This window comes from Rhinolophus hipposideros (assembly GCF_964194185.1).
Source record: "Rhinolophus hipposideros genome assembly, chromosome: 5".
Taxonomy (NCBI): Eukaryota; Metazoa; Chordata; class Mammalia; order Chiroptera; family Rhinolophidae; genus Rhinolophus; species Rhinolophus hipposideros.
Genome location: NC_138051.1, coordinates 73,270,517 through 73,294,530, shown reverse-complemented (window position 1 = coordinate 73,294,530; position 24,014 = coordinate 73,270,517). Strand labels below are relative to the sequence as shown.

At 49.5% G+C, this 24,014-nt stretch overlaps 1 protein-coding gene across 9 annotated transcripts in view; it reads left to right on the top strand.

Moving 5' to 3' along the window:
- TMEM229B (transmembrane protein 229B) overlaps positions 1 to 23,781 on the top strand; it is a 44,127-nt gene extending 20,346 nt beyond the window's left edge. The window contains exons 1-3 of one of the 9 annotated variants that reach the window (XM_081049852.1): positions 2,631 to 2,806; positions 4,244 to 4,424; positions 18,088 to 21,703. In XM_081049852.1, coding sequence (XP_080905978.1) covers positions 18,106 to 18,609 — 504 coding nt within the window. In that variant the 5' untranslated portion in view covers positions 2,631 to 2,806; positions 4,244 to 4,424; positions 18,088 to 18,105 and the 3' untranslated portion in view covers positions 18,610 to 21,703. Of the gene's footprint in view, positions 1 to 2,630; positions 2,807 to 4,243; positions 4,425 to 4,713; positions 4,796 to 8,500; positions 8,644 to 11,468; positions 11,951 to 15,462; positions 16,921 to 18,084 lie in introns of those variants that run through there. The other 8 variants (XM_081049855.1, XM_081049847.1, XM_081049854.1 and 5 more) reach the window with 8 other exon arrangements.
- Positions 23,782 to 24,014: the final 233 nt, after the last annotated feature.

Below are 24,014 nucleotides of genomic sequence, written 5' to 3'. Positions count from 1 at the left end.
AAAGACCCACTGGACTTCTTTCTGCCTCCACTGGTGAGGCAACAGAAGGAGGGTCCCCGTTTCTCCAAAGGTATGGTGTGGTGCGGTAACCTGTGGGACACCCTAAGAGCGCGGCAGTAATAAGGAAAACCCTGATAAATAAATGCTTGGTTACTTTGTTGGTGAGGTTGTGAGACCACTCTATCCCTTTCCAGCTGACAGGAGGAACTTTGCTGGTCTCATGTGACAAAGATTCTAGGGCCCCTCAGCTGCTGCCTGATGGGATCTGCATAGGGGATTATTGATGAAGGGGAGGTGAGGCAGCTCTTTACAGTAACACATGCCTCGCTCTGGGATAGCAGCCAGGCAGCTAATTAGAGAGCCCAGCAGCTGTCCAGCCTTTCAGGCAGCAAGCAGTAGCTACCCAGTGCCAGGAGGTGGGATGGGAATGAAAGGAGAGGGGCCTGGGGCCAGAGACCACCCTCCAAGGTATAGGGGATGGGCAGGCAGTGTTTGTGCAGAGAGGACATTGGGAGGGACATGTCAAGTACAGTGGGCTGGATGGGGGGGAGGAAGGGAGAAGAAGAGGGTGACAGGACAGGGTAGCCTCCAGGTGAGACAGAAGACAGGGTGGTGAGATGTCTGGGGGTGGGCAGGGAAACCCAGATTCCAAACCCTGAGTGAGGGGTCACAGAGTAAAGGACAAGGCCAAGTGGAGTGGGAGGGGGGTCTGTGGGTTCATCCCTATCTCTACCCATCTGCCCCATGCCAGCCAGGTCCCCAAGGCCTGGTTTCCTTGCTCCCCAGGGGAAGCTGACCATACACAGCCTTTCTTCTAGGGGATTTGGAATTCCAAATGCATTTGTAGATGAGCGTGGTCACTCCTTGGTTTGGAAAGTTGCCAAATCCACTTGTGTTCAGGGCTGGTCTTACTGCTGGACAAGTAAAAGCATTTCTTCTGAGTCACATGGGAAGAACTGGGAGGCTTTGAGTAACCAGAGGGATCCCCAATACATCTTTGGGACATCTTCTCTTTACTTTGTGGGTAACTGGGGTGAGGGAGATTTAGGGAGAGTTAAGGAAGAAGAGAGTGGGAGAGAAAAAGGGACAGTGCTATGCCTGCTGCTTTCTGGCTCCTGTCTTAGGTTCCGGGCCACAGAAATGAGGGTGGAAACTGGGGGTCGATTTGGTTTTTAGATTCTGGTCAGAGAAGCAGAGATTCAAACCTGCAAGCCCAGCTTACCCTAAGTAGTTATAAGGGAGGAGAGAGAATGATGCAGAGGGAATTTCCTGCCAGCAGCTGCTGCTTAAACCTCTTTGGGAAATGAATCCTACTTGCATGAAAACTGGATGTGCCTTTTGAGAGTGCCAGCACATTGTAGAAATAACAGAATGGGCATTGTATTCTCTGGCCTGAGCCTGAGGTTGGCTCCTTGCTCACATAGGAGCCTGCTGTGTCTCCCGGGATGGCTGGGATCCTCTGTTCCTGCCCCAGACCTCTGCTTGTGACATGTCTTCTGTCTTGTCCAGACCCAAGGCACCTACCCCATCTCTCAACCCAGGTGATGGCTCTTAGAGGTGGGAGAAAGGAGAGAGAACAGCCTCCTTTCTTCCCTTGTCTGCAGAGATAGCCTTGACCATTGTAAACCAATGTTTACGGTGCTTTGTGGGAGAGAGCCCCTCCAAGATGAGCATGAAAACCAGAGATTCCCCATCATTGTTGGGTTAATAACACTGGATGGTGCAGTCACCTAAGAATTTAGCTGGATCTTTCTCTGCCTTGCTTGTCCATCCATCCAACAGAAATTCTATGGTCTCAAGGAATTCATAATGCGGAGGGGGAAACACATAGTAATTTTAAAATGGGGCAATATATTTCAATAGAAGGATGTTCAAAGTCCTGTGGGAACATCCATGATAGAATAACGGGGGAGGGGTGCTGTGGAGGATGGCTCCATCATCAAAGGAATGAGAACGAAGCAGGGTCTTGAAGGAAGAGTGGGTGTGATGGGCTGCAGAGGACGACAAGTAGAGAGGGCTTGAAACCGTGTGGTGGTCGCCCTACTCCGTCAGCACTTGGCATGTTGATGGAGAAGTTGGATGGAGAGACTTGGCTGTGTGTTTATAAATAAGCAGCTCACAGAATGGATTAAATAGATTACACTTAGTGGAGTGTGTGTGTGCAGACATGTGCCTTAGGAATGAGATTAGGATGGGAAGCAGTTTGAAGGCGTGCTGTATAAGGAGAGGGGTGACTCTGGAGCCCGAGGTCCAGGGTTTGCATCAAATGTGTAGATTTGGCCTAATCTCTTAATGCCTTGAGACTCAGTGTTTGTCATCTCTAAAATGGGGGTAGTGGTGGTGATAATTCCAGCCCTCCCTGCAGGAGTCTTGGAAGAATCATGAAAGATGATAGAAAAAGTATAAGTTTTACCCACATGTTAGTTGCTATAAGGGCTCTTCACACATTCATATGCTCTAAAAACTTCTGGTTTAGGCCATGCAGTCCACAGAGGAGCCTCCTGCCCTCTGTAGCCTGGAACCTTCTCTAAGGGGGCAGGGAGTATTGGAGGGGGCTGGGGATAGCTTGTTGCTTGGAGGCAGAGGTAGGACCCCTGCTGTACCATCATCTCCTCCTCTGCCCCCACCAGCTTCCTGGGGGAAGAGCCTGCAGACCAGGAAGCAGGATGTGTCCACTGAGAGGCTGGCCCTGGAGGAGCCTGTTCTGACTATTGCGGCTTCATCTGCCAGGGAGGCACCTCGCCAGCCACGGGCTCCCGGGACTGACTGCAGCGAGCCACCGACCCGCAGGCTAGGCTGCCAGGATGTGGGTTTTGGTTTCTGTTCCTGTTTTGGTTTTGATTTGTGCTGTTGATATGGCTTGCTTAGGGCCCATGGGTGGGATTAAACTGCCCAGGCACAGGTGGTGCTGGGGTGGCGGGGGTGGCAGGTATGCCCCATTAAAGCCCTTTTCTCAAGGTGACAGGTACATGCCAGGGTGACCATTAGGCAGGCTGGGGGAAGGCAAGAGGATGGAAGATGGACGGGTGGGGCAGGGGTAGAGGCTTCTTGTAGCGGAGCGGGGGACGGACAAGGCAAGGCAGAGCACAGCCGCCCACTGCCCATCATACTCTGTGCCCTTTACTTCTGTCAGTGCAGAGGTCCCAGGGCGAGACCCAGGGCATGCTCACACTCCTACCCCACAAGCACATGTGCACACAGCGAATTTCAGCTTTCCAACCCCTGACCTTTTACTTCTCCTCGGCTCCCCTGCTGCCTTGCAAGTTGTCAGTTTAGGGAGCAAAGGTCCGTGTCACCCCTGCTTGGAGAACCTGGGGTGGGTGAGGGAGGAAGGTGGCCATGTCAGCACAGGGTGGCCCCTCTGTGTTCCACCCTGCTTGCCCATCCATGGGGGACTGGTGCCAACTCCCACCCCCAGTCACATACGGCTTCCGGGTGGCTGGTGCCTCTTTCCACAGGACCGAGCTAGACCTGACCTCTGTCCTCGGGCTTGTGTACATGTATCCAAGGGGATGTAGGGAAGCGTCAGCACCTTCATATTAAGACAAAAAATGCCACAATCTCTATCAAATCAAGTCTTCGTGATATGTTAAAAGTATGTATGTGGCAAAGGGCGTTATGAAGTCAGATTTCTATCAGCTTGCAGCCAGTTGTGATGTTAACAGGAAGGGCCTCAACAACAATACTGATAAAATAATAGCATGAAGTAAACATTAGTGTGGTGGGATTGAGGGGAGGGGGATTGAGCACGTTGTTTTTATTGGCGGGGGTGTGCTGGTTTTTCTGTGTCGCTGTGCCTAACTCCCCAAATGCTCAAACAAATGTCCAACATTGCCTGCCTTCCGCCCTTGAGAACAGATGTACTTACTACAGGTGAAGGTGAGAGTGTAACTTGAAGCTAGATGAGAATGGAGCTGGGTTCTAAAATTATATCCCCTCTCAGGTTTATGTGTGCACACATTCATTCGTGGTGTGAGAAGACTTAAGTCCTAGCCCCACGTGTGAATTAGGGTGGGTTCTAGGCTCTCACTCTGGATTAACCAGACCTGAGCAAACAGGATGGCTAAGAGGAGGTGGCGAGTTCCAGCAGAGGGGCCTGGGTGGCCTGGGCAGGACGTGTGTGGTGCTGAGTCTGGAGCCAGGGCCCTTGTGATGTTTGCCTTGAGGCTTCCTCTCCGGCTGGCCTGGTAGCTTGAAGCTGGGGACAGTTTAAACCAATGAACATTTCCTCTTTTATTCCCAGGGACACAGGGAAGCTGCCTGCCCACTAGCTGAGGAGCAGCTGGGCCTGGGACTGATGCTGGCCCACACTGCTGAGAATGGCACTGAGGCCCAGCCAGGCACCAGCACAAAGGTTAACTCGGGACACACCTGGAGAGTGACCCTGATGTCTGATCTGAGCTGCACACGCAAGGGTGAGATAAGTGAGTATGCTACAGGCTCACCGGGCATCACCAGCCCTCCCTGACTCAGCAGCATGGGCCCAGGTCTGGAAGTCCCTGTTCCGAGCCTGTTTTCTGTCTGAGGTCCTGCCAGAGGGCAGGAATGGGAGGGGAGCGTCCAGCAGTTTCGGGCCATGTCCTGTGCTGGAGCCATGTTATAGCCACATGACCTCTGAAAACTGGGCCAGACCCAGATTGGCTGACGCGAGTGATGTGAGATACCTAGCACATAGGGGGTGGCGCCTTCCCAAATTCTCTTTCTTGTCTGTAGGCTCATGGATGCTTTGGACCTCGGGCTCTGCCTCTGTGCCCCGTAGGAACTGCTCCTCACCTGGGACTTGGACTCTGCTCAGGTGCCATGAGCCGTTTCTGTGACCCTGGCTAGGGCATCCAGGGCACCAGGAGATGAGGCATTTGTGCACCTGAGCTGCCATAATAGTGGGCACTGGGGGGTCAAGAGGAGCAAGTCCTGTGCTGCTTTTGTCTTGTTTCAGCTGCATCTCCTCCTCAGACCGGACCAGATCCATGTAGGGCGAGAGGGCCCCAACTGTAGAGTCTCACCTGTCCTCGCGTGGCCTGTTTTGCCAGCCTTGGCGTCTGGATTTTCCTAGATCGTGCTTTAAAAAAATGACAGTTGGCTGCTTTCCCGAGCCCCAGAGCCTGTCCGACCTAAAGGCTGTTCTGTCTATACAGGGCAGACAGTCCCCCTGGGAGATGGGGGACCAGCAGGCAGACAGCTCCTCTGGAAGGCAGGGCAGGGAGGGCTGCTGCTTCTGCTCTCCTGACTGGACAAGCTTTTAGGAGTGGCTAGACTGGTCCACAGGAGCCCAGAGCCTTAGATTCCACGGCGGAGTTTGCAGGGAGGGAAATGACTAACATATTCCTCAGCTTTAGGTAGCACTCGACTCTACTGCCAGTTGCGAGTTTAAACTCAGGGCTGGAATCTGTTTCACTGAGCTTGGGCTTGCAACATCCGTTTGTGATTGGAGGGTCTTTCAGGACGTGTGTTCTTGCATTGATCTGTAGATGGGGTGGTGTGAGCACGCCTGGCCCAGGGGAGTGGTGTGGGAGTGGAGGGATGGCTGTGGAGGCCACTGTGGGTACACGGTGACTCAGACAGGAGACCTCTTCCCCACATAGCACAGGATTCCCCAGAGCAATCTACACCATCAGCCTCGAAACTCTTCTACCATCTGTCCAGTGACCCTACTTCTGGAATTATTTAAGAAATCTTTCATTAGAAAATAGTTCCAGAGAAGGAAAGGGCTGAATTCTTTAATTATAGGTATAACAAATGTAACGGAGGAAATGAGAAACAATTGTTCTCCCTCTGTTGAACATCTATGTTAAGTAAATTGTAGTTTTCTACTTGGTGGAATAGTACTCAGCCATTATGATAATGAGAACATAGGCGATATAACAACTTGGAAAAACGATTATGATACAATAAGTGAAAATGTCAGGTTACAGAATAAGTACATTATGGTAACTTGTAAAGTAACCACAGGAGAAAAGATTGCAAAGGAGAAATGATAATGGCTGCTAGTTTAGTGGAATTATGAATCTTTTTCCTTCTACGATGCATGGATTTACTTCTTTTAAAACTAAATTTAGTCTGGATAAATATACAACACACCATTAATAGTGGCTTTCTCTAAGATGTGGGATAATGGGGGACTTTGCTTTCTAAACTGCTCCTTTCCGTAACATTTAAATTTCAGCTGTGAACACATGTTACTTTTGTAATCAGAAAAAATAATGAAGATATGTTTTAAATGCTAGAATTAAAATTTTTTAAAAGACTGTATTTCTCAAGAAAGAGGAGAAGAGAAAGGCTGAGCTGACTAGCTGTTTATACCTGCCCTCATCAGGGGTTAAGGGCCTATGCCTGTTTGGGCTCATTCATTCATTCATTCCAAAAGTATTCGTGGGTCTTATTGCCAGGCACCATTCTAGGCACTGGTTACCCAGCAGTGAACAAGACAGAGTCCTTGCCCTTGTGGATCTTTTATTCTAATTGGAGATAGGCAATGGGCAAGTAGCAAAATACCAGAAAGTGAAAGTGCCATGAAGAAAATAAAATGGGATAATGTGAGTGATGGGGAGGCTATTTTGGACTGGAGATCAGAGGTCTCCAAAGAGTGACAGTTGAGCTGAGACCTGAGTGACAACAGGGAGGCAGCCACTGAGGTCTGGGAAGAGCCTTGCAGGCAACGCACAAGATGCCCAGCCTACGGTCCCTGTCCACAGATTGCCCTTTGCTGCTTGAGCCCTGGGGAACCTCTGTGCCAGGCTGACTCTGTTCCCCAACCCACTTGCCCCCGCTGCACCTACCAGCTGGGATTTGCTTGGCATCTGAGGCCCTTTAACATCCTCCCCTGCCTGCCGCCCTGTGTGGAACGGTTGTTCCTGAGTGTCTGCTGCTGTTCCGAGCACAGGGCTTCTCTGGGCAGCCTGCACGCTGGCCACTGCTCTTGGCTCGCAGGTCTGGGTCATTTGAGATTCCCAGCAGCATTGGTGCAGGCTGGCAGTCAGAGAGGCTCTGGGTAATATGTGTCCTGGTGAGGTGTCTTTGAATGGCACATGCCTTGAAGCCCAGAGAGGTGGCTTGCCATGGTCATAAGGGTGTCAGCTTGTGACCCTGGAGGACCTCTGTGTGCATTTTGCCAGCGCTTGGCCCAGAATAGAACTCGGTCTCTCAGAATAGGCTGAAAGACTTTGGTAGCTCTGACACCCATTTCTGAGCTTCATTGATAATTTATCTACCTAGAAGCTCGCATCCTTCTTGCTTTCTGTTGGCTCTCCGTATACCATCCCAACCTTCCAGAAGTAGAAACTCAGAAAATGGTAGTGATCTTAGAGGAGCCTGTAGTCAGCCTCAAGCAGTGCAGTGTGCTTGTTGGAAGTGAAAGCACTGGAGCTGGGTTTGAATTCCAGCTCTCCCTTTATAGTTGTAAGAACTTAGGCTAATTATTTAGCCTTTCTCTGCCTCAATCTCCCCATCTGTTAAGTGGGCTTGAGGGTTATCTGAGTTAGTATATGGAAAGCGCTGAGAAGACTGCCTGATTATTATTACTGTGACTTGGGAGGTGGAGGGAGAGCCATCCCAGGGGCCTTTCCTAGGGGAATGCCCCAGCAAGAGAGGGTGGAACTCTGGATCCCCAGTGACTAGGGGCCGGCCAGTGACCACAGGTCTTTTCCCTCACTTGCTTCCTTCTGGCCTTGAAGCAAGCCCATGTTTTCCTTTCCCCTCCTCAACTTGATAACCACAGGGGAACTCAGGATAGTTTCAGACCTTGTGTCTTGCACCCAGATGGAAGAACAGCTGCCCACCCCTCCTTGATTCCACTCACCTCCAACACAGGACTTGGGTTACTGAAGCTGTCCCCCACTGCCTTGCTTTCAGGGTTCCCCTAGAAGGGCTGTGCGTCTCCCCAGAGCATAGAACTGCAGTGATTTTGGTGTCTGGGGATGGGAAGCAAGATGTGGGAAGTAAATGGGGTGAAAGAGGAAGGCCTGCCCAGCCTGGCTGCATGGAACGGGAAGCCCTATTTTCTAGCAAGATGCTCTTCTGGACAAAAATTCCCAGAGTCATTGTGTTGTGGAGCCTCAGCTTCCTGGAACAAAGTGGGAGTTTTTGCCAAAACCAAGGACAGTCATCTCATCTGGTTTTGCCTCCTGCTGTCTTGGGCTCCTTTGGCGTTTTCTTTGTCCCTCTCAACTGCTCACTCTACTCTCTGCCACCCTGAGGGATAGCTCAGTAGGTGAGTTAGTCCTAGGGAGCAGGGCTCTGAAAGCCAGCCCACTCCCTTCCAATCACCTGTCCCCTTGGTGGGAGAGTGCCCTGCCCTGACAAGTCTCTTTGAGCTCTGGTCCTTGATGGAACTGTGTGTTCCCAGGCCGTTTCATCAACAAGCATGAGGAGTTTTATCAACACTTGTACTTGAGTGTTGTTCCCCAAAATCCCTCTTGTGAAACTGTCCACTGCTCTCCAATTTTTTTCTCCTGCCTTCAGTCTTGCCCATGCTCTCCTCCCCTTTCCTCCTCCCTAAATTTTCTCTCCTGGGCTGTCCCATTTTTGTGTCATGGTCCTCAGGATACTGCGTTTGTCACCAGGAGAAAGGGGCCAACGTCAAGCATGCTGCTGGTTCTTCCTGATGCTGGCTTTCCCCGGGCTCTGATCCCAGGGCTGAGCAAGGAGGTACTGGAAGGGTCCAGGGCCAAGGGCTTGGATGGGGGGAGGCCAGAGCAGGGATAGATGTCTGTTGGGCCCAGCAGAGGGTGGGAGAGCCTGTCCTAGCTCAAAGTGTAAGCACAGCTCCTTTGGTTATTAGACGTGGGTTTGGGGAGTGGAGTTCTGAAAATCCACCCACGCTAATGCCTGCCTCTAATCTTAGCATCTGTCCCAACACGTGTGAACTGCCATCCCAGCTGACGACACTATCTTGTGTCGTCTTCACCCCCATCTCCTGGCCTCAGCCAGGACTTCTGGGTTCCCCTGTTTGTCTAGCGTGGACCAGATGTGTTCTCCTGGCATGACCCCTCAGACGTGGTCTGACCTTGCCTAGGTATGCTTCCCCTCCACCTGTCTATGTTCTTCCAGGTATGGAAGATTCCAGAAATGGAATCCTGGCCTTGGGTTCACCCTGGTTTCTCCCCCATCCTCTTTTCTGCCCAGAACCTTGCCCTTTCTCTCCCTCTGACAGCTACCTCTTTAATCTTGCTTCTGCTCTTAGAGTTTGGGATTCCAGCTCTGCCAAGTCACTTGCTCCAGGGGTGATTGGAGCTTCTAATTTATTATTGACTGGACAACCACTCTTGGGAGTCCCAAAAGTTGAGACTAAGAGGCAAGGAGAGCAGAGTTTTAAAATCAGCATCAAGGTGGGGGGGCTTACCTGAGTGATGAATCCACTAGTTATGTCAAGCTGCTGCATGGCTGAATGGGAATCCCATTTCCTGGATCCCGTGGGAACGAGGTGCTAGGGGTGTAAGTGCAGGTCAAGTGGACAGTTCAGAGGGGACTGAATGGGGTGAGAGACAAAGTGGTCTGTCAGGGGTTCAGGGTGAAATAAGGGTGTGAGAAGCTGTGCCAGGAAGGCTGGCCCTTAATTTCCATCCTTCTTTTCTTTCTTTTTTTTTTTTTTCAATATTTTTAATTGGGGAAGGGGAACAGGGCTTTACTGGGGAACAGTGTGTTAATCTCAGTTGTGGAGGGTGCCAGTCAGCTTCAAGTTGTTGTCCTTTCAGTTTTAGTTGTGGAGGGCGCAGCTCAGCTCCAGGTCCCGTTGCCGTTGCTAGTTGCAGGGGGTGCTGTTCAATCTTAGTTGCAGGGCCATCCCTTGCGGGAGTCGAATTGGCAGCCTTGTAGTTGAGAGGATACACTCCAACCAACTGAGCCATCTGGGAGCTCAGCGGCAGCTCAGCTCAAGGTGCCGTGTTCAATCTTAGTTGCAGGGGGCGGAGCCCACCATCCCGCAGGACTCGAGGAATTGAACTGGCAACTTTGTGGTTGAGAGCCCACTGGCCCATGTGGGAATCGAACCAGCAGCCTTCGGAGTTAGGAGCACGGAGCTCTAACCGCCTGAGCCACCGGGCCAGCCCCCACCCTTCTTTTCAAGCCTCGCCTTCAGAGGGCTGCTTCTGAGACCCCTCCTCGCTCAGTCACATGAAAGCTAGATGCTCATGCTGATTCTCCTCAGCTGAGCTTTTGTTCTCCCTCAGGCTGTATGTGTAAATACTGCTTTCACGGGGTTATTTGGCTGCCAGGTTAGTGCTCTGGGTAAAGGTGAACCTGCTTGGTAAGGAACCGCCTGGCCGCCAGTGAAGGCAGGAGCAAAATGACCCTGCCTCAAGTGGGGGAGGGTGCACGCTAAGCAAAGAAGCCAACCAGGAAGCCTGGCACTGGGCCAGAAATGATTTCACCCTGTCATGCAGGGACTCAGCTCCCGCTCCCCACATAAGAATGCAGGACATGGTGAGGCCAAAGAGGAACGCCCACAGAGCCATAGATAGGGGGTTCATACCACTATATTCTCTCTGGCGGCTGGTTGGGACACAAAAGCAAACATCTGCTAGTACCCCAATGAGAGGTCTTCCTTCCGCCAGGCTTACTGGTGGCCGGGCGAGACACAGAAAGTAGGATCCACATGATCCGCAGTCCGCCATCTGCACTTGCTAACCCCACTTGCTAGCCGCAGTCTGCTTCCCTGCCAACCAACCAACCCCCTAGTGTAGCCATGGTCGTTACATTAGTGGCTAATGGCTAACCAGTAACAGCTGATGGCCACCCAGCCACAGCGGATGGCCATCTGGTCACAGCTGATAGCCATCTACTACCCAAGCCAGCACCTTTCCACATGAGGCCGAGAGCCTGGAAACTGCTTTCTGGAACTCTGTCCCCACACACCCTTTCTCGAGCATTGGCTATGTTCTTAGTAGTTGTATCTATTATAATAGCTCATTTATCCTTGCAATAACTCTCAGAAGTAGGTACTTTTATTATCCTCACTTTACCTATAAGGAAACTGAGGCACAGAGAGGTCAGGTAAGATGTCCTAGATCCTGCAGAGGGTGGTTATCAGCCAGGATGCAAATCCCCGCAGTTAGGACCCAGATCCCCTGTGCTTAACCATTACACCCTGTGCAAACCTGAGTCATGCTTTGATGTTGGGAATGGCTCAGGAGGAAGAACCTGTGTGAGGGGTGGACAGCTCTGGAGACGGAGGTGCTTAGGACAGTCTTCAGAGGAGGAGCTGGCTCTTGAAGGCTTATGGGTTCATGGGCCATGGGTGGGGGTGGGGCTGTTAGCAGTTGGGAAGGGCAGCCCAGGTAGTGAAAACAGCAGTGTCAAGATCTGGAAGTCAGAATCTGAGGCAGAGGTGGGTCACCAATGGGCTTTGCCAACCATCCCTAGGGGCTTATGCCTCACGCTGTAGATGTTAAAGATCCACTAAATGGGCTTCAAGTGGGGAGAAACATTGGATTTGCATTTTAGAAAGATTGCTGTTTCTACACACTCTTTCATAGTGTGATGAATAAATTGGAAAGGAGCGAGGCAAGGATGGAGATGAGCGGGAAGATGATTGGAGTCATCCAGATGAGAGATGACGAGGGCTTGAACCAGAGTTGCAGCAACGAGAAAGAGAAATGAAGAGGAGATGAATTTCAAAGATATATAAGAGGTAGAAAGGACGGGAGCTAATGGGTGACTTGGTGCTTTGCCATGTGACTTGCTTCAGCCAAGATGTCAGTGGGCGTGACTTAACCAGAGTCTTGAAAGGTACTGGTGCAGTCAGGCTTGCTCGCTCTGGTGCCTCTGCCCTTGCCATGAGAAGAACATGCTGGGATTAGTCCCCTGGGCCCAGGAGCAGGATGAGAGACAAGTGGAGCAGAGCCACACCAGCCAAGCATAGGACAGAGCCTCCAGAGGACTCGTCGTCTCATGGTGGAAGTCTCGAGTTCCAAGATCTGCCAACCCACAGACACGTGAGCTGTGATAATAAATGAAGGTAGATTTAAGCTACTGAGTTTTGCAATGAATTGTTAGGTAGCAAATGAAAACTGATAAAGAAATGTCTCTGTTAGTGAATTGAATGCGTGCCAGGCACTATTTTAGTCTCTGGGATGCAGTGCTCAACCAAACAGACAAGGTCCTTACTGTCAGGGGGCTCATGTTAGAGTGAGGACAGGCAGAGGAAGCTGGAATGATGCCAGGGCCTCTGGGTACATGGTGGTCCCAGTTATCAGGATGGGTCATAGGAAGAAAACAGGTTTGGGGGAAAAGATAATGAGTTGGATTTAGGAAAGGAATTTGAGGTGCCTATGGGACATTTAGGTGGAGGTGTCGAGCAAGGAGTGGGATACACAGGAAAGATGTCTAGTTGGAGACTAAGTTATCAACATAATAAAAGAGAAAATCACCTGTACAAGAAAGAGGCAGAGTAAGTGCTGCGGGTATTCAGAGGAGGAAGAGAAGACTTGTGGCTGGGAGGATGGAAAAGATTTTATTCTGAAGGTAACCTGTAAGCTGGGTTTGTACTTGTGGTGAGAGGACAGGGGCACACTAAACACAATGGATAGCGTCTGCAAAGGCGTGAAGACAGAGAGAGCTGGACTGTGAGAATAAGGCTGAAAAAGTAGATTGGAGTGAGATCGGGGAGAGTCTTTTGTGCCAGACCAAGGATGCTGTAGGGTTTCATTAGGAAATGAGCAGCTATTGAATGTTTTGGAGCAGTGGGTGACGTTTGACACTCACATCTAAGAGATGAGCAGCGCTATACAGGAGGATGAGTTTTGAAGTAGAAATCAAGAGCTATGGATGCTAGGCTCAGCTCTTCTATTCGCTGGCCCTGGGATATGGGACAAATGACTTCTCTCTGAGCCCCAACTCTCTCTCTTAAAAAATGGGAGTAAAACTCCCTGCTCTTTCACATGAATCTTAATTGTGTAAGAACCAATGACAAAATGTGAAGGAGAGTGCTTGGAAGACCACAGAGGAATGCACAAGGGCGGTATTATAGTGATGATGCCCGCTGTAGCTGAAAGATGAGCTTCCCAGACAGACAGGCAGACTGCAGATGTCATCTTTTTAAAAGAATGTTTCAATTACAGTTGACATACCATATTATATTATTTTTAGGTGTATGACACAGTGATTAGACATTTATATAACTTACGAATTGATCACCCTGATAAACTCAGTACACATCTGACACCATACATAGTTATTATAATACTACTGACTGTATTCCCCATGCCAGACTCTACATCCCCATGACTGTTTTGTAGCTACCAATTTGTACCTCTTAATTCCCTCCATCACCCATCCTCCCAACCCCCGCATCCAGCAACAGTCAAAATGCTTTCTGTATCTATGAGTTTGTTTCTGTTTGAATTGTTCATTTATCCTGTTCTCTAGATTCCACATACAAGTGATCATATAACATTTGTCTTTCTCTGCCTGACTTACTCCACTCAGCACAATACCTACTATATCCATCAAAGTTGTTGCAGATTTCATTCTTTTTTATGGTTGAGTTGCAATATCATTATTACAATATCATATATATGTCTATATATCTATATCTATATCTCTATATCTATATCTATATATTTACATATCTATATTTATAATCTATAATTTATATATAGATATAGATATATAGATATAGATATAGATATCACTTCCTCTTTATCCATTCATCCATTGATAGACACGCGGCTGAGTCCAGATCTTGGCCATTGTAAACAATGCTGCAATGAACATATGGACGTACATGTTCCTTCAAAGTAGTGTTTTGGGTTTTTTCAGATAAATACCCACAAGTGGGATTACTGCGTCCTTCTTTGTCTCTTGTTATAGACTTTGTTTAAAGTTTATTTTGTCTACGTATTCTACTTCAACTTTTTGTTTTTGTTTCCATTTTTATGAAATATCTTTTCCATCCCTTTAGTTTCAGTCTGTGTGTGTCTTTCGATCTGAAGTGAGTCTCTGAAGTAGGCAGCATATGTAAGGGTTTTGTTTTCTTATCCATTCAGTGACTCTATTTTTTGATTGGAGCATTTAATTTATTTACATATAAAGTAATTGTTGGTAGGTATGTAGTTACTGCAATTTTATTATTCATATTTTTTATCTTTTTCTTCTTCTTAAAGAAGTCCCTTTAACATTTCTTGTAATGTTGGCTTGGTGGTGATGAACTCCTTTAGCTTTTTCTGATCTGGGAAGCTCTTTATCTTCCTTTCATTCTAAATGATAACTTTGTGGGTAGAATAATCTTGTTGTAGGTCCTTGCTTTTCATCACTTTGACTATTTCGTGCCAATCCCTTCTGGCCTGCAAAGTTTCTGTTGAGAAATCAGCTGACAGTCTTAGGGGAGCTCCCTCATAGGTAACTAACTGCTTTTCTCTCGCTGCTTTTAAGATTCTCTCTTTGTCTTTAACCTTTGGCATTTTCATTATGATGTGTTTTGGTGTGGGCCTCTGGGTTCATCTTGTTTGGGACTCTGCACTTCCCAGGCTTGTATGTCTATTTCCTTCACTAGGTTAGGTTAGTTTTCTGTCATTATTTCTTCAAATAGGTTTTTAATTCCCTGCTCTCTCTTCTCCTTCTGGTCCCCCTCTGATGCAAATGTTGGTATGCTTGATGTTGTCCCAGAGGCCCCTTAAACTATCCTCATTTTGGGGGGTTCCTTTTTCTTTTTGCTGTTCTGATTGGGTGTTTTCTACTACTACCTTATCTTCTAAATCGCTGATTTGATTCTCTGCTTCATCTAATCTACTTTTGATTCCCTCTAATATAGCCTTCATTTCCGTGATTGTATTCTTTATATCTGACTGGTTCTTTTTTATATTTTCTATCTCGATTTTTATATTTCTAACCTCTTTGTCGAAGTTCTCTGTGAGATCATTGAACATCTTTATAATTAGTGTCCTGAACTCTGCATCTAGTAGATTGCTTGTCTCCATTTTGTTTAGTTCTTATTCTGGAGCGTTGTTTTTTTGTTCTTCCATTTAGGACATGTTTCTTTGTCTCTCAGTTTTGGCTGCCTCCCTGTGTTTGTTTCTATGTATTAGGTAGACCATCTCCCAGTCTTAGTAGAGTGGCCTTATGTAGTAGGTATCCTGTCGGACCCAGTGAGTGGCACAGTCTACCTAGTCACCAGAGCCAGGTGCTCCACGCGTATCCCTTGTGTGGGCTGTGTGTGCCTTTCTATTGTAGTTGAGCCTTGGATGCTGTTTGCACCCCAATGGGAGGGATTGACCCTCGGGCTGATTGGTTGTGAGGACTGCTCATGTCTACAGAGGAGGAGCTATTGTGCAGGGACTGACCCTATGGAGCAGGATTCACTTTAGCAGGGCTCTGATGCCTTCCCATTCTGCCATTTGGGTGTTTCATTTTGTGGATGTGGTTGTTTGGTGCACTGGTGTGATCTGAAGCTGGCCACCAGGTGTGGGTTCTGGGGCCTTGTGGGAGGGGCTCTGTTGCTGGCCAAGTTCAACCACTGCCTGTACCCTGCCTGGGGCCACTTGGTAGGAGCTACAAAGTGAGTTGCAGATGGTTGCCACTTGTGCTTGGATTGGAGGTGCCTGGGAGAACTTAAGCTGTGAACTGAGGCTGGTTGCCACTAGTTCCAGATTTGGGGATGCTTAACAAGAGGTACAGGGCATGCTAAGGCCAGATGCTGCTTGTTTGGGGTTTGTGCACCTTTGAGAAATTTTAGGAAAGTCTGCAGCATGAGCCAAGACAAGCTGTTGGTATGAACAGGACAATGGAAGTGGCTTGGGTAGGCCCACAAGTTGGGTGGGGTGAGGTCTTGCGGAATCACCAGGGCGGTGTGAATGGTGTTAGCCAGGTTAATGGAGATTCAGATGTGTCGCTAGTTCTGTCTGCATGTAGGTGGGAGACGGCTCAACAAAGGAACTATGGCTCCTGTCAGCATTTCTGTCTGGGAGAAAGCTGCCCCTCCTGCCCTTGCCATGAAGCCACATAATTCAGTTACTCTTCATACGTCCCTGGGACCTTTTGAGCTGCTACCCAAGTGCTGGAGTTCAGAACAAGTGATTCCATCAGCAACTAAGTCCATGCACAGGCCCTTTAAGAGGAACTCCTGGGACTCTAGCTGCCCACTATCTCACTCAGCCACAGTCTCCACTGATTTTCACAGCCAAAAGTTGTGGGGACTTCTTTTCCTGGGCTGGGGAGTCTGGTGTGGTGCTGGGTTCCCTCACTCCTCAGGAGGGATCTCTACAGCTGAGATAACCCTCCAATTTTTAACCACCACATGTGGGTATAAGGACCAACACATTCCACGTTTCCACCCCTCCTACATAGATGTCATATTGTTAACCTCTAACCCATCTCCCACCTTTGAGAGGGTATTGACAGTGATGTTGAATCTGGTGTCCACTGGCATCTGGCAGATCTGGGATTCATGTTCTCCTGCTCTGCCTCCCTATTTTTGCTATAGCCCTGAACTCTCTTACCCAACCCTCTGCATAAACAACATGTGTCATTTATAGAATGTCTGCTCAGGAGGGGCCTCTGCCACATCTGCAGAATAGAAGATTGGAAACAGTTGCTGCCCTCAAGGAGTACACAGGCTAGTTGGATCAAAAGGGCATGTGCCTCAAAATAGTAAATAGGGTGACATTTGATAAAGGGCCAAATTAGTGGTCCAGACAGTTGCTGGTGAAGAGTGAGAAGAAATTGGAGAGGCCCATTGGCTGGGCCAGTCTTCAGGGAAGCAGGACAGGGCCTTGAAGACTGGCCAGGTTTAAAAGAGAGAAGGAGGAGGGGAACAAGAAGTGGAGGGAGGACTCTCTCCTGTGTCAGCCCACTGGTTTCCTCTCAACATTGAAATTAAACACCAAACCCCCACTTAATGGAGCAGTTAAAGACAAATGTGACCACAAGGAGCTACCACTTCACATCCATTAGGATGGCCATCATCAGAAAACCAGAAAATAACAAGTGCTGGTAAGGATATGGAGAAATTGGAACCCTTTTGGTTTGCTGGTGGGAATGTAAAACGATATAGCTTCTATGGAAAACAGCAAGGCCATTCCTCAAAAAATAAAGCTAGAATGATCATATGATCCAGCAATTCTACTTCTGGGTATATACGCAAAAAAGTTGAAAGCAGGGACTCAAGCAGATATTTGCACACCCATGTTTATAGCAGCATTATTCACAATAGCCAAAGGTGGGCACAACCTATTAATGGATGAATGAATAAGCAAAATGTGATATATTGAGATAGACAAATCACAATGGAATATTATTCAGCCTTAAAAAGGCAAAGAAATTCTGACACATCCTACAATATAGATGAACCTTGAAGACATAATGCTAAGTGAAATAAGCAAGACACAAAAGGACAAATATTGTATGATTCCACTTAAATTAGGTACCTAGAGTAATTAATTTTATAGACAGAAAGTAGACTAGTGATTGCCAGGGGCTGGGGAGGGAATGGGAGTTAGTGTTTAAGGAACATGGAGTTCAGTTTGGGATGATGAAAAAGGTTTAGAGATGGATGGTGGTGGTGGTTGCACTACAGTGTGAATATACTTAATGTCACTTAACTGTACACTTAAAAATGGTTGAAATGGTAAATTTTATGTTGTGTATTTGTGAACACACACACACAGAAAAGACAAATGTGATAGCTTGCTTTGAAAGATATCAGAAATATGATGTGGGGGGGGAGATGGTGACTCCACTGGATGGGCCTGGTGAGGAATCAGCTAGTAGCCTAGAAATGAGGGTGATTGGTGGGCCAGGACACCTGACTCACTGATCACAGATAATCCAAAGAATTTATTATAGGGAGTGTACTAGACATTTCCTTCCAAGTAACATTTGAGTAGAGTTACTCAGAGGAAGCAAGTGGGGTTGTTTGTTTTCTTCCTTTTATTTCTCATGCCCACATGGCTAAGGTAAGGAATATGGAATAAAATGATGAGCAGGGGATAAGGTCAAGACTATGGCTGGTAACCCACGAGAAAGGTAGAGGCAGGTTTGAAATCCATTCCACCCTAGTCGCATCAGAGACTTGCACTAGATGGTGGGAAGGCAGCAGGAGGGGCTCTCTCCTCTCTACACCCCTCTCTCCCTCACTTGTCTCCTTTGTATCCCCAGTAGCTGGCCCCTGTCTGAGCCATGGCCTCCGCGGAGCCCCTGACAGCGCTGTCTCGCTGGTACCTGTATGCCATCCACGGCTACTTCTGCGAGGTGATGTTCACCGCAGCCTGGGAGTTCGTGGTGAACTTTAACTGGAAGTTTCCAGGGGTCACGAGTGTATGGGCGCTCTTCATCTACGGCACCTCCATCCTGATCGTGGAGCGCATGTACCTGCGCCTGCGGGGCCGCTGCCCGCTGCTGGTACGCTGCCTCATCTACACGCTCTGGACCTACCTGTGGGAGTTCACCACCGGCTTCATCCTGCGCCAGTTCAACGCTTGCCCCTGGGACTACTCGCAGTTCGACTTTGACTTCATGGGTCTCATCACCCTGGAGTACGCCGTGCCCTGGTTCTGCGGGTCCCTCATCATGGAGCAGTTTATCATCCGCAACACCCTCCGCCTCCGCTTTGACAAGGACGCAGAGCCGGGGTTGCATGGAGGCCCCCTGGCCCTGGCCAATGGCCACATCAAGACTGACTGAGTGGGAGGCTGGGGGGCGGGCTGTGGGGGGTCTCTCATGGACCCTGTGGAGAAAGGTACCAAGCTGGTGGCATTGCCCTTGTGTACAGCACAAGCCCTGCCCCATTCCAGCCTCACCCCTGGGGGCACACACTGCCCCCATTGCCTCCACTGAGGACGGGTGTTGGGGGCACGGTGTGGAGGCAGCAGAAGGGCTTTGGAGATGGTCCACGGATCTCTACCCAGCTCAGAGGCAGGCGGCAGGAGACCTATGGCTTAGCAGCCACTAGGCTACATGGGTGACTCTGGAAGCAGCAGGCCATGTCCTGGCTACGGGACACAGAAGTGGGGCGAAAGGTGGGAGGCCAGGTCTGAGGAGGCTTTGGGCTGCCGCCTCGGCCACCTGGTGCCCTCTCACCTGGTTTCGTTGGGCTTTGGCTGGTTCCATTAGGCAATATTCAGGTGCTTGCTTGCAACCAATACCTCCCCGGGGCCTGCTGAGCTGCAGCCTCAGGAGAGACTGGGCAACCAGGAGGCTGCTTGGCAGCCATGCTGGTCTGCATGGGCTGGTGGCCTGCCCTTGGCTCCTCTCCCTTCCCCCAGGGCCCACGCTGCTTCCTTGGCCTTCTGGGGGGGCCCTCTGGTGCTGGATACCCACCAAACCTGGGCTTTTGGAGGTTTCAATCCCTGTGTGTTTGGTGGCGTTTCCCCTTTTTCTCTCTTATTTTCAAGGCCTTTATCCATGTCAATCACCCCACCAACCCCCAACCCCAACTACCTAACGAACACAGCAGCTGCCAGAGGTAGAACCCTGAGACAGAGCCTGCCTGCCCTCTGCAGCCTTCCCTCCACTGCTACCCCAGTTTGATGGGCTCTAGCAGTGCCCCTGGTGCTCTTCTCCGTCCATGCCCCCTCCCCACAGTGGCCCAGCTGAAAAACAAGTGATATCCACAACACAGTCGGGCCAAGATGGGCCTCACAGATCCACAATGGGGACCTACAGACAAATCAGTGTGTATGTTTGGTGGGGGATGGGAAAGGCGCACCTGACTGGTTTATTTCAAGCCAGTCAGGGGCAATCTAGCAGTTCAGGGGTTAGAAGAACAGTATCCATTGTTGGAGACCCATGGAGAATGAGTGAGGGAGAAAAAGATGAAGGCCTCTCAGCTTTGGGAGGGTCTTTGGAGCATCCTTGGTGGGAAGGGGTCAGTTCTGGTTCTGCCATAGCCCCAGCCCTGCAGCAAAACCTCCTCAGGGCTACCCCATCCCCATCCCTCCCAGCAATGCTGACACTTTGGGCTTGTTCCTTAAACAGTATTACCCTGCCACGCTCATGAGCATTGTCATCTTGATTGCCCTGCCTTCCCGGTGACAGGTATATTGCTGGCAGTGGATAGGACAGTCCTCATTCCAGCCCACTTCCAGCACGGGCCCCTATTCCCCAAGGGGAGGGGTCCATCAGAATGCAGCCTGTCCCATGGTACATGGTCGCTTCTTGACCACACTAGGATTCCTAGGTAGAAAGTATCCTTTCCCTTTTTATAGAACATTAAAAAGTGATAATACCACCTGTGAAGAGAATCTCCTCTTCCTTGTTATGTTGTTCCACCTAGATCATGCAGGTAGCACTGGGCCAGGACAGCTGGGATGGGTGTGGGCAAGCGTCGTGTCTCGGAGTGGGAGAAAGGCTGGGAGACTCTGCCTTTGGCAGGGTTGCTTTCTGAAACCAACCCTGCCCGGGACAGGATGAAGAGCATTTCCCAGACTCTGTGTCCTGGGCAGGCTCCTCAAATCCAGGCACTAACTACATTCTGCAGGGGCCAGCCCCACCTTTGATTTTATAGTGGCCCCAATTCCAAGGCTTTGGGGCTTCCAGGGATCCATGAACAGATGGAGGGGATTCCAGAGCAAGAATATTGTCCGGCTTCCCTGTTCCCTCTCAGTAATTGTTTCCTTGGTACTCTCCCCCAACCAGGGGGATCTCAGGCTCCTGGATCCCAACACCCCTGCGGGCCCCCACGTGAGCCTCTAGACCACACTGCCCACCTTTGCTCTCCTCTTCCATGACAGAATCTGGAGGTCAGCTTGGTGATGTCTCCCAGCGTAAGGCCTCCAGAATTCTCAGCCTGACCGAGCCCTTAGATGGCCCACCAGGTCTGGCCACTCCAGATATTGCCCTATGGGCATTCCTTGGCACCATCTTCTCTCTGGGTCCTATAAACTTCCAAGTATGGGAGGTTCCAGAGTAAACCTGCCTGTCTGACAATGTGTTTCTGCTTCATTCAGGTTCCCCATGGCTCCTATTGTCCCTCATAGGGCACAGAGCCCTCCAGCAAAGGGAGGCAATGAGCCAGGCCTTGACCACAGGATTTGTAGGTTCAGAGTTCAGTGGTGATAGCCCAGAATTCAACTCTTCCTTTTTGGGTATCCTCAGGGCTCCAAATACCTTAGTGCCCAGGGACTAAAAATTTGGAGTAATCCCAGACCTGCTGAGCAGTGGGGGTGCTGGGAGGGAGAGTCGGCTTGCTGTTCGTGAACGTCTGGTGTCCTGGGCCTCTCTCCACTGGCCATAGCAGCACCGCGAGTTACAGATCGCCATCTGTGCTGCCCTGCATGGTTGAACCGCTTCTGATGTCTGCTAGGCGTCCTGTCCCTTGTGCCCTGTTCCCTCTGATGCCAGTGAGTCCTAATGGCATCACAATAGCCTATGCTTATTCTCAGCAATAATACCTAGGGAGTACCCAGGAGTCCTATTGTCCTGGTCCCTTGCCTTCTGCATGGGTCTCCTGGGGAGGCAGCCACTGAGTGTGTCAGTCCCTGAGAACCTGTATGAATGAAGCTCTGGGCTGTACAGACATAATTGCAGGGGATGCAGAGAGGCCCAGCCCCAGAGGAGCGATGGCTAAGGCAGGGAGAGCACCGTTCACCCTGCGGCCATCCTAGACTTATTCCTGGCTCTGCAAAGGGTTGTTGAGGTGGTTGGGATTATCTCCCAATTGCAGCAGCTCTTCAGAAAGACACACAACTGGTTTGTGCACCCATAGCCTGCTCTGTCTCCATTGATCTCTTTGTCTCTTTCTTTTCACATTCGTGCACATAAAATATACTGGTGTTTGTGTCCCAGGACTGGCTCTGACCCATCTCTGTTTCTTCTATTTTGGAGTCCCTTTTACACCCCGGCATCACGCTGTCCTGAACCAAAGGACTGCTGGGTGGAGACACCCTGTGAGGAGGGCAGGTGGTACTTCTTGCCAGTCCTTTTCATTGTGTCTGCTCTGACCCTCTCTGGTAACCTGAGTTCTCCATCCAACCCCCCACACCCCACCAGCAGCATAATCTGGTCCAGAACTTACTTTGGTCCCAAGATGCAAGGCAGATGGGGAGTCCTGGGCAATATCCAGGACTGCTCAAAGGCATTCTCGCATTTTCTCCCATCAGAGATAGGCACGTTCCCTATTTTACAGCAGAGATCTGGTGGCAACCAGCTTGCAAACCCAATGTGCTACATCATTTGTTTGTTTCAGTGTAAGCAGAAGACACTTTGGGAAGGACTCGTGTTGAGTCAGGTATCCTTTTGGACTTTGATGAGATTTGGATGTCCTTAGAGTCCAGCCCATCCAAATGATATTCACAAAGAGAAATTAGTGAGTGGGAGAGTTGGGGGAGAGACGGGGTTACAGGGAAGGAGGTATGAGATGCCATTTTTTAGCCAAGACAAACAATTGGCACAAAGATCCCTCTTTGTGGAGGGAGGGTTGTGAAATTTTGGTCTCTTGCAACCCTGGGTTTAAGGATGACACCTCTCCTTCCTAGTACATTTTGTTTATGCCCTGGGCCTTTTCCCTTTGATCCTATTTCCTTCTCTTGAGATTAAGCCTGGGCCCCTAACGGTAGGTGTTCTCAGAGGGTTTGAAACTACCAGATGACATCTTTCTCTTTCTGGAAACTCAGATGGGCCTGAGAATTGACCTGGTTAGTTCTTCAGTTCCTTATTGGACAGCTACAGTGAGTGAGCCCTGGACCAGGCTAGATACTGGGGTGCTAGTCAAGGAGAAAGACGGTGCATGGATGCTCACGCAGATTGTTATATCACTATGATGCTGATCGTCCTCCAAAGAAGAAGCCCCCAGCAGAGGAATCTGACTCATCTACAGGGAAGGGAAGGGCTCCCCAGGAAGGGGACACTGCAGAACTGAAGGTCGAGTACTGGTGCTTTCAGAGGTGGGCTGGCTTCTCATTGTCAGGAAATGCAGATGTTGACTGTACAGTACAAAACTAAGCAGGCACACAGTGGGCGCTTTAAAGAACTCTTGATAACTGAAGTCTTATCGATGGTCAGCCTCAGTAAGCCTACCCTAAAGGCAAGGCTAAATGTTCTAGAGCACCAAACCTCTTTTGGGAACCTGAAGCTAGGAATCCTGTTTGAATAACAACCATCCCTGCCATATCTGTGCCCACCACCATAGAGCAACTCACTGTCTTACTTCCCTTTTCCAACTTATTAGTCTCTGCAGAGCCCCGTCCGCATCCCAGCTTCACTCTCAGAGTCTTTGGACCTTGGCCAAAGACCCAGCTCCATTGATCTGTCTGTCTGTCGCTTCACGCTGGGGATACACTTTCTTGATGTGGGTAAAAGTGCCCTTTTAGTGCCAAGCAGTGCAGAGAAGGGTCCACTGATAGCCTAGTCTGGCTCCTTGCCTGTCACAATAACACCTTCCAAACAGAAAGGAAGCTTTCTGATTTATAAGGGTCCACTGATGACAAAAGGTCCCGAGGCGAAAGCTTAGTTTTAGAATGGGGTTGTATTAGTTTTCTAAGGCTACCATAACAAAGTACCACACACGGGGTGGCTTAAAACAACAGAAAGGTATTCTCTCACAATTCTGGAGGCCAGAAGTCCAAAATCAATGTGTCAACATGAAGCTCTAGAGGCTTTAGGGGAGAACTGTTCTTTGTCTCGTCCAACATCTGCGGCATTTCTCAGCTTTCTAGGCTTATGGCAGCATTACTCCAAGTTCTGCTCCGTGGCCACACGGACTCATCCTCTTCGGTCTCTGTCTTCTCTTCTGCCTCTTATAAGGACACTTACCATTGGATTTAAGGCACATCTAGGTAAGCCAGGATGATCTCATCTCAAAATCCTTAATTACACCTGCAAAGACCCTTTTTCCAAATAAAGTCACATTCACGTGTCCCAGTGATTTGGATGTGCTATCTTTTGGGGGGCCCACCATTCAACCCAGCATGAAGGTTAAGGGAGATTTCTGTTGAAGCCCTTGTATCCTGTACCCATTTAGGAATTCCTTAAGAGAGAGAGAGCTAGAATATAGTGTGGGGTAACCCAGGAGAGAACTCAAGGATTTAGGTTGAGGATTGAGGAGCTCCATCCCAAGACATATCCTGTAGCCACTATGATTTTTGGATGTA